We start from the raw sequence: 10,177 nt of genomic DNA, 5'->3' as shown, positions 1-10,177 counted from the left end.
AACACAAATGGATTCATGATACCAATAACCCAAAATTAAGGGGACCCCCAGAGAAAAGAGAATTAGGGAAGAGAAAGAGTGCAAAAATGATTTTGAGAAAAGGAAAAAATGTAAGAGAGAAAAGGAAGAGGAGAAAAATAATGGGAGAAATATGTCTATATGGAGAGAAAACTAATAATAATAATAATAATAATAAATAAATAAATAAATAAATAAAACCACACAACTAATTCAAAAAATGAAAACAAAAGACTTCCAGATGAATCTGAAGAGGCAGAGCTTATTTATCTCTCTAGCTAATCTATGACCTTTCTGTCCATGGATTGCTTTATCAGCTTTGTTTAAATCTCAAATTCCGGGTGGGTGTTATTTGATGCAGCTGTTTCTTCCATCTGTTCTGTGAGAAGGTGCAGGACCCCTCCGTGTATTTGTCTCCATCTTGTCTCCCCTGGACAATCTTTCTAGGAGCCCTCAGCCAGGAAGGCTGGAGTCTCAATGTTTGTGGGCTCCCAGCTGAGGCAGCTGGTCCCTGGGCGCTGTGGTTGTAGGGTTCCAGGAGGTATCTGAAGTCTCCCTGGTTGAAGGTAAGGCTGAGCTTCTGGTCACAGCTGCTCTTTTCTTCAAGATGGTGTAGTCTCTGCTGCAGAGCCTACTGCTCTGGTGCGATTTCAGTAGCAGTAGAGACTGCCCAGCAAGGAGAGGCTGGTCCACCAAACACCACAGTCATGTGGAATGTAGCATTCCCTCACTCACACATACAGACACTCCCCTCATGCCTATGCACTCTCCTTTCGCTCTCTCACTCACACACTATCTTGCAGCCATCGCTGACATCTTAGATCTCAAAGATGTCTATGTTTTTAAAATGAATAAACTCTCACATGGCCCTGACATCGTGTCAGGGACTTTAGAGCAATAATTGAATGATGTGCCATTTAGGACACTGAAAACAGATAGGCTAAGTCAGTGGTTGGCAAACTGCGGCTCGTGAGCCACATGAGGCTCTTTGGCTCTTGAGTGTGGCTAATTAAGGTACTCTTAAGTTAATAGCAACGTAAGTATTTATATAGTTTAAGATTAAAAAATTTGGCTCTCAAAAGAAATTTCAGTCATTGTACTGCTGATATTTGGATCTGTTGACTAATGAGTTTGCCAAGCACTGGGCTAAGTCATTGGCTCAAGGTCACAGAGCTGCTCAGGCAGAAGACCCAGAGTGTGACCCCATGACCTCCAGCCCCAAAGGTCACCTTCTAAGTCAGCAGATTAAGCCACTGATGAGATGCTGATAAATGGGGGAGTGGTGGAGAGGAGATGCCAGTGACTGTGTGTTCATTATATTTGAGCTATCCCCATGTGAGAGCCAGACATTAGGACACTGGTCTATGTGACGGGCAGAGTTATAGGCAAGTTGGGAAGATAAATGTTCCTGCCCCTCTTGAGAGAACCCGTGCCCCTTCGGGCAAGCAGCTGAGCTTTCCCTTCGCAGGCCCATTCTTCTCCAGTGCGAAACACTGGCAGGTGGCCATGGGGATGACCCTTCTGGCTCTGCTGGGGCTCCTTCTGGGGGTGGTGATCTCATGGTGGAGAAAACAGAAGAGAATCCAGGCCTTGAACCAAGAGAAGGAGAGGGAGCGAGCTGAGAGAGAATCGGCAGAGGAAAAGGAGCAGCAAGAGCGAAGCACCAAGGGTGAGATCTGGCTGCAGGTGGGTGGGACTTCCTCGCTGAAAGTCACCCATCCATACTCAGGTCCCCTTTCCATCCCCATGACAGCCCTTCTCTTTCTTTCTGCTTATTTCCAGAGAGGATACAGAACGAGCTCAGTAAGTCCCGATCCCCCACCACACAAATTCTGGGGTCCCTGGTTACCAGTCTCACCGAACCCTCCCTTTTCCTCTGCAGGATTGAGGGAGAAGCAGTACCTGGCATGTGAGTACCGGGACCCACATCTGAGACTCTCTGCTGGGACTGTCAAGCCCCTTCCTCACCCCAGACTGCATTGGGGAAGGAATGAGGATGCTAATAGGGGAGGTCGGGCAGAGTTTCCTCCCTGGAGAAAGGGGTCAGGCTTTTTCCACCAGGCCCCCCACACCCGGATGTGCAGGGAGTCCCAGAAAGGAGAGGGAGTGATGGACTCAGGATGTCAGGTCCTCCCTCCCTGGCTTCTCTGCAGGATCTATAGGCTGCTGAGAGGAAACCAGAAGGAGAGAGAACATTCTCTTCAAGAGGAGGAGCTGCTGTCAGTTATCTCAGATTTATCATAACTGCTGAAAAGCAGTGTCTGAAATTCTCTCACTAAGTCTCCCAATTATTTTGGGGAATTGACAGGAAATCATGCAGATTGAAGTGGATGGATTTCAGCACACATATACATACACGTATGCACATGGCAAGCCCAGCCAGGTACAGGAGTAAGATAGTCACCTCATATTGCAGGGGTTCCTGGCCCACGGATAGCACTGCACCCTGTGTATAGTAGGATTCTCATTCTCCCTTAAAGGAAGGCTTCTCGTTGCCACACCCCAATGGCCAGCGTCACAGCAATTGATGGTCATTACTAAGGAACAGAAGGGGACTTTCACACAAGCCCTGTGTAGCTGAGGGAGATCTGACCATAGAGCTGGCTCCTCAGTGACTAAGTGGCTCATGGGAGGAACACAGGGTGGACATGCTGGGCACAGGTATGGTTCTCAGGTGGGCATATCAGAGACGGATGGCACAGGATGTCATCACGCTACTTGGAATGATGTGCAATTTAAAATATGAATTGCTTATTTCTGGAATTTTCCATTTAATATTTTTCTACTGTGGTTGACAGAGGGTAACTGCAACTTCAGGAAGGGAAGCAATGGTTAAAGGTGACTGCTGTTCAGACCCGTACAGGACAGACCTGCAGGTGCAGCTGGGACAGCCCCATTGGTGCCTGCGGGTCATAGGGTGCAGGTGACCTTAAAGAAGAGTGGAGCAGGGAACTGAACAGGCAGAGGGAGGGAGGAGGGGTCAGCAGGAGAGAGAGGAGAAGACTCAGACATGACAGGTGAGGTGACTGCCTGTCTTCCTTTGCAGGTGACAGGGCTCACGCCTATGCAGGTGAGTGACTTGTGCTCTTTGGTTCCTAGTACCTGTGTACAAAGCCCTTCAACCCTTCCTGTGCTGCTGAGGGATCATCAGAGCCTGCTCAGAGCTCATGTTCGGGGGAGGACCACCCTACCTTTCTCCACACCCAGAGGACCTTCCAGCTACAGCGTCCCCTCACCTGCTGACACACGCCCACATCTGGCAAAGCCTGGCCTGTCACCCACAGCCCCACTGTGATGGAGGGAAACCCACATTCTGAGAGCTTTTATGCCTCCTCCTCAGAGCTGTGGTAGAAGGAAACTAGATATTGGTGGGAAGGAGAGGGAAGAGGCTCAGTGTGGAGAATGGTGGTGGAAGAAGAGAAATGATGGCCTTTTCTTGCCTGTGTCTCCTTCTTTTCAGAGTGGAAGATGGGCCTTTACCGATCTGGTGAGTGAATGATTGTGTGTTCCCTGAGACAACACACAGGGGCCTGGCTTCCTTTTTCTTCTCCAGCTCTTCACTGGGGGACATCGCAGTGGGTGGCATGAGGTCCCTACAGTGTGCCCATGTGCCTCCCAGAGAGCCAGGGTCAGCTGCTACCCTGAGCTTCCCCAGGTCTGTGTGAGATTGAGCTAGGGGCAAGGGCTGGAGGGAGATGGAGAAGGTGACCTGGCCCATCTGATGCCCCTGCTGCCCTGAGCCTCCTCAAGGTGTGCCATGTCTCTGATTTTCATTTGAGATGATGGTGGTCATTCCTACTTTGTGACGGTGGAGGTAAGACTAGACAAGGTGATGAGTGTGTGTTGGTCAAAAGTCTAAGAGGGAAACCATGGCCTGTTCATAATGGGTATGTGTCTGACAGTATGACCACAGTCAGGAGAACATTGTTAAGAACTAAAACGAATGTAGGTGACTTCTTATATTATAACAGACTGTGTTATAGAGTCATTTACACATGAGTGTGTGGGTGTGAATTGGACAGAATACATGTCAGTCTGCGCAGACTTTCACCACTAACGGACCTGTTACAGTACGCTGTTTCACAGTACAACTCAGGTACTAAAGATTGACAGGACAAAGGGACAAGGAGTGTGGCAGCACCAGCCATCCCTCCTGTGGTCTTGTGGTGGGTGGTTCTTTATAAGGGATACCATCACATTTGGTGTTGACCTCCGTGGTCATGTCATTGTAGTGTTACTAACAAAACTGTTTATGGCTGCATTTTATGGAACACACATCATCATCACCCTGAAGGCTTTGGTGTGCCTGCTGAGGACAGTGAGGTTGGTCAAAGGTTACAGCATGAAAAGATGAAGGAAGTTTCAGACACAGAGATGGAGTTGGGTTGATTCAGCCTCATCTACTCAGTGATTACACAGGGTCCAGGGAAGGGCCTACTTCCAGAGGCTGTGGTGGCATTAAGGGAAACCACAAGGATGAGCAGTGCCCCAGGCTCACAACAGTGGGAGCTGTCTCCACCCCCAGGCCCAAGGCAGAGGGATGGGGAGCAGTCACTGGAGCCTGAGGAGGCTGGGGCTCAGGGAGAGGCTGCCAGAGAGGAGGTGTGCTCTGTTGGAGCATCTCCATCACAGGAAGTGGGAAGTCAGGGCTGTGCCTCTTTTTCCCTCCCTCCAGTCCTCAGCCAGGACCTGCCCTTGGCCAAAGCCAACAGGTGACAAGAGGCAGTGAGCCCAGTGATGATGCCCAAGGAGGACAGATTCCTGGGCAAAGAGGTGGGGCAGGTGGGGAGTGAAGGTCACAGCCCAGCATGGCCCCAGCACAGCAGAGACCTGGTCACTATGATCACACCACATGCTTCCTTGACGCCTGGCCTTGGGCTAAGTGTACCTCACATTCTGTGTTGTTCCACCCTAAAGATTAGTCCTTTTATTTCCATTTTACAGACATCACATTGAGACTTGTGACATTACATAGTGTGTGTGTGTGTGTGTGTGTGTGTGTGTGTGAAAAGACATCATGCATAAAAGGAAGTCGTCCAGCTCAGGAGGGCAGAGCAGGGGCTGGAATTGGAATCCATGTGATTGTGCAGCACAGGTGGGCTTTGTCCTTCTGGGGAGGAAACAGGAGGAAGATAGAAGGAAGGGGCCACTTGAGATGGTGGGTTAGACAGACCCCAGCCCTCCTCACCGTCCCCTCTTCACTGAACACCAGGCCCTGTGGTTTCTCTTGGCTTTGCTGAAGGTCACACTCAGGACAGCAGGGACCCCAGGCTGTGGGCTTCGGTCTCACCAACAAGACCCAAGCCTTGTAGCCTGAGGCTCTCAGGTCCGATAAACATGGCTGACTCCTCACCATTGAAACTCTCTGCAGCGGACGTGACTCTGGATCCGGACACTGCGCACCCTTCCCTCATCATTTCTGAGGACCAGCGGAGTCTGCAGTACACAAGTACAGTTCAGAACCTGTCAGACAACCCGAGGAGATTTCAGCATTGGTCCTGTGTGCTGGGTCGTGAGAGATTCACGTCAGGCAGACACTTCTGGGAGGTGGAGGTGGGGGGCAGGAAACAGTGGAATTTAGGAGTGAGTCAGGATAACGTGGAGAGAAAAACAGATGTTAAAATAACACCCCAGCATGGATTCTGGACAATATCTCTGTTGGGTGGGCATGACATCCAGGTTGAAACAGATCCCGAGAGCAAACTCACAATTGCCAACCCTCCTCAAAGAGTGGGGGTTTTCCTGGACTATGAGAGGGGGGAGGTCTCCTTCTATGATGCCATCGATGGAGTCCACATCTACACCTTCCCGCAGGCTTCTTTCACTGAGCCTCTCTTGCCTTTCTTCAGGGTTTTCTCAAAAGAGTCCACTGCCTTGACGATTTGCCCAGCACTGAAAGGAGTGCGGAGTTCCCCTATGTCTGACCCACTGCCTGGCCCTTTCCTGGAGACCCGAGTGGCCTCAGGCTCAGCTGATGGCAATGAGGGCCCTCAGTCAGAACAAAGGTCTTTGTTTCTCCCTGCCCAGCACTGAGTTGAGGGGCTGCTTAGCAGCAAAACCTCACAGCAGGAACATACTTACTAAAAACTCACTGAGTGAAGCACTTTACTACTTATCTTTCAACTTTTCCACATGACACATGAGGAGATCAGGGTTCAGGAAGTTAATTAACTTTTCAAAGTGACTCAGCTCCCTTCCTGCCACCATAGCTCACACTCACAGATACCTTAGAATGTGTGGGTGCTGGGCTAAAGGCTTCAGGTAACTTTCACTCACCAATCCCCCCAGCACCCCTGTGAGGTGGCCTCATTGAACGTGTGGAAAGGGAGGCAGGGCCCAGGGAAGTGACATGGAATTCATGCAGGAAGCAGTGCTGCTGGGAGCTGTTTGACCTCTGCCCCTCCTCCACCTCCAGTCTGTTCCTTTGCAGTCAGTTATTCCTGTTGGGCAGGGTCATAGGCAGCCTGAGGTTCCCTTTCCAGGGCCCCAGGGTGAAGGTCACTGTAGGTGACTGTGAAAGCCACACCCACCTTGATCCTTCAAGGGGGACTGTCGGAGCCATGGCCCACTGCTCCATTAACTGGCTGGCCATGATGACGTCGTCCAAAGAAGGAATTCGCAGTGACCACACCACATGGGGCTGAGAAGGACCAGAGGCCACACTCCTCACCAGCTTGTGACCTGTGACCTGAAGCCCAACCAACCCCCCAGCTTCATCCCTGAAGCTCATGTGTGAGGCATGAATTGGGGGAGGAGCCAGGTGCACTGCAGTGGTCTTTTTCTCACACTGTAGCCCCATCTCCAGGAAAGGGACACTCCACACTGAGCCTTCACTGATGTTCCCACAGGTTTTTTAACTGTTGGGTCCTGGGGAAGAGCCACTCCATCACCATCACTGTGATTGGTCACCACTGTGTCCCCTCCACCCGGCAGGTGGTTGTCAGGTTGCATTTGTTAAATAAATTGGTGAATAATCTTCTCTATGCAAATGAGCTTCTTCTAGATGTTCACCCCCAGAGTTTACCCATCACATTTTCACAAGATCCTTATTGTATTAGCTGTGTATGCTGCTGTAATAAAAACCACAAACTTCATGGCCCAATGCAGGACAGATTCCTTTCTTCACATTTCTGTAGGTGAAAAGCCCAGTGTGGCCATGGCCGGGCTGACATCCAGGTGTCTGCAGGCCAGGCTCCTTTCTGGAGGGTCTAGGGAGCAGTCTGATTCTTGCTCATTCTGGATGTTGGCAGAATTGAGTTCCCTGCAGTGGTGGGACCGAATGTGCCATTCCTCGCTGGGGGTCAGAAGAAGCTGGAAACCCTCCAGGCTGGGAGCATCCGGAGTTGTTGTCCCAGGAGGCCAATGTGAGGGACAAGTCAGGTGAAGGGTATGGTCTGGGGAACAAAGGCCAGTCCTGGAATAACTGCTAGTGGCACTGATGTTCTGTGTTGACTGCAGAGTCGAACTTAGAAGATCGCATGTTGTAATGTACCCCATGAGTAATACACAGGATGCGGAACCAAATCAATGAAGCATTTAATCAGTAAAGCCAACGACTGTGAGGGAGATGCGGCTCCAAATCTCGCAGCTCGGAATGGCAGAAACATCAGGCTTGAAAGGCAAATATCACAAATGTATCAATTACACCTTTAGGTCTGGAATGATAACCTGGTTGGCAAACATCAGTTACAGAAGCTAAATTGAGCAAGTTAGTTATCTACAAAGATTAGTTATAATTTTAGTTCTTGGAGTCACAGAATCAATGGAAAACATTCCTGAGCCACTGAGTCAAGGAAAGCAATTTCTGGTTCTGGTCCTCAGGCACAGGAGAATAAACTTAGTGATGTGAGTAAGCAACATTCTGGGGTGATTTATGTGAGTTTCCAGGTCTCAGTCTGGAACTGAGGTTACTACCCTATTGTTTTAAGCAAGCAAGTGTGTACAGAAGCCAGAATGGCAGGGTTAGAGTTTAAATAGCATTTTTTTTACCCGAGATGAATGCTACTGGGCTTTAGTGGAGGCTTCCAGAGAAAGCATTTAGGCACAGGTGGGAAATGCTGTGAAATGTACCTTGGGAAGGTTATTCTAGAAGAAATGTACATGATGGCCTAATTGGGGTCGGTGGGGCCCAGGAAGGGAGCATTGGGTGGGTGTGGGGGTTCTGGGCCCACCAGAGCATCACCTGGCAGGCAGAGCATTTGCTGGCTGCCATGGTCCTATTCTCCTCCTGTGAGATAGGGCTTTGCCCTGCCACTCAGTCTCCTAAGGACTCTGAGTGTTTTCTGAATGACTCACAAGTATCCATAACAACTGCTTTAACCCCGGCCCCTCCTGGTGTCCCCCAATATCTTCCCTGTCCCCCTACCCACCCAAGTCTAGCAACTTGAATAAAATTCTTTGGCTTTAGGAAGTGGATACTAAAATTCACCTCAACACATGCCTACCCCAACCCAAATCACAAACACACACCCATGACCAATTCCTCTAAAAACAGCAAAAGGCCAGATAATCTCACAAGGCTATTAACAGTGCATTTTTCATGCTGAAGCAATTTACTTGTATTCTACCTAGAAATTCGTCAGGATTAGACTTGGCCTAGGGATCTAGAAATGTTTTCTCTGTCAAGGCTAAGTGTTAATATTTTTGTCTTCTGCACAGCCCCTGTTGTAGCACAATCTTAGGTGGAAGTGTTGGCTGCTTCTAGTAAACGCTCATGTATGGGCTGACATTTGAATTTCATAGAATTAGGCCATGTTGCCCAATAAGTTTTAGTTTCTCTATGTTTTTAGAACAGAAAGACCACTAGGAGGAGGGCTGCAGACTGCCCTTGACTCCTAAACTGGGGACTTTGTTGTTAACTGAGAAATCTCTATTGTTTAAGCCAATAACACAATCTGTAAGGACCCCCCCACGGTGGTGGTTGGGTAGCTGAGGCCTTCAGAGCCTCAAGCACATTCTCCCCCACCTACCACCCTCATCAATGTCAGTCCTCTCTCTATCCCTCATGCCTGTGTAGTTAAAATAGAAAGTGAAACAGCTCAGAGATGAGGCTTTTCAGGGTGATGAAATCACAGCCGAGTTAAATCTAGAGAGGCCCTTCTCCCCGACCACCCAATGGGATTCCGTCATCTGTTGCATTTAGCAACAACTCGGGGCTGATCCAGCCTCTTCTTCATGGGAAATGGGAGGAAAACTCGCTTCTCAGGGAGAACCACGTGGGAATGAAGGTGGAGACAGGGCTATGATCCCTCCACCAGGAAATTCAAAGACCGCCAGGAACCCCTGATGCTAGGGCACAAGTCGGACCACCCTGTGGGGATCCGAAGCCCAGGCTAGAACAGAGAAACAATTACCGGTATTTGTTTTTGAAGCTGCTCCATTGGTGGCCCTTTGTGCAGCCAGAAAGACCTAGGGAACCTACGTGCAGCTGTACAGTGGCTACCATGGTGTGAGGTGTGGAGTGATCCATACAGAGATGGGGACAGAGGGGAAAGAAATCTTAGCCCGTGTATTTAGCCTTCTGCATCAGAAAACTCTCTGGGCTGCCTCCTTCCCAATGAAAGGTTCTTAAACATTTACAAGAAGAGAAGTAAGTTGTTCTCTTTCAAAATTATTTAACAACCATGTCAAAAACTATAACAAGAAGATAAATGTTTGAGAGTCTAAGTCCTGTCTTCGGGCAACAAAAGCAGAGCCCATGGGACGTGGGGACTAATGTTGAAGCCATAAGACAATCGTCATGGAGCAGTTCAATGGTTGCAGGTCCTGGGCCACTGAAGGTGTATGAAATCAATTTATTACGTAGATACCAAACTTAAATACACACGAATGGAACTATGAGAGCATACAGTATATATAAATGTGTGTGTCCTCAGTTACTTTATAAAAGGTATTTATTTCTGTGGACCATAGTTTTAAAATAAAAAACAAAGAAGGTTTTAGATTAAAGATGTGGTAACTTGGCTGGAGGACTTGGTGGAGGGAGAGGTGGGCTCCTTTTCCAGGAGGACGGGGTGCAGTGATGTGCTGTGGCCACTAGGGGTGGAAGAGGTCTAAAGATTATCTACTGAGAGGTTAGAGGGAGAGGGGGTAGGTGGAGGTGGGAAGGGGGCAGGAACCAGAAAAGGGGAGAGAGATACTGGGATGGAGGTGAAGGAAA

At 49.2% G+C, this 10,177-nt stretch overlaps 1 protein-coding gene across 1 annotated transcript; it reads left to right on the top strand.

Annotated features, from left to right (window-relative positions):
* Window positions 1-5,301: 5,301 nt before the first annotated feature.
* LOC118727443 (butyrophilin subfamily 3 member A3-like) lies at window positions 5,302-7,114 on the top strand. The gene has a single exon (XM_036453246.2). The coding sequence runs from the start codon at window positions 5,356-5,358 to the stop codon at window positions 6,049-6,051; it is 696 nt and encodes a 231-aa protein (XP_036309139.2). The 5' UTR covers window positions 5,302-5,355; the 3' UTR covers window positions 6,052-7,114.
* The last annotated feature ends 3,063 nt before the right edge of the window (window positions 7,115-10,177 follow it).

The sequence above is a fragment of the Pipistrellus kuhlii genome, unplaced genomic scaffold, assembly GCF_014108245.1.
Source record: "Pipistrellus kuhlii isolate mPipKuh1 unplaced genomic scaffold, mPipKuh1.p scaffold_m20_p_24, whole genome shotgun sequence".
NCBI classification, from domain to species: Eukaryota; Metazoa; Chordata; class Mammalia; order Chiroptera; family Vespertilionidae; genus Pipistrellus; species Pipistrellus kuhlii.
This window is presented reverse-complemented; position numbering and strand designations above follow the sequence as displayed.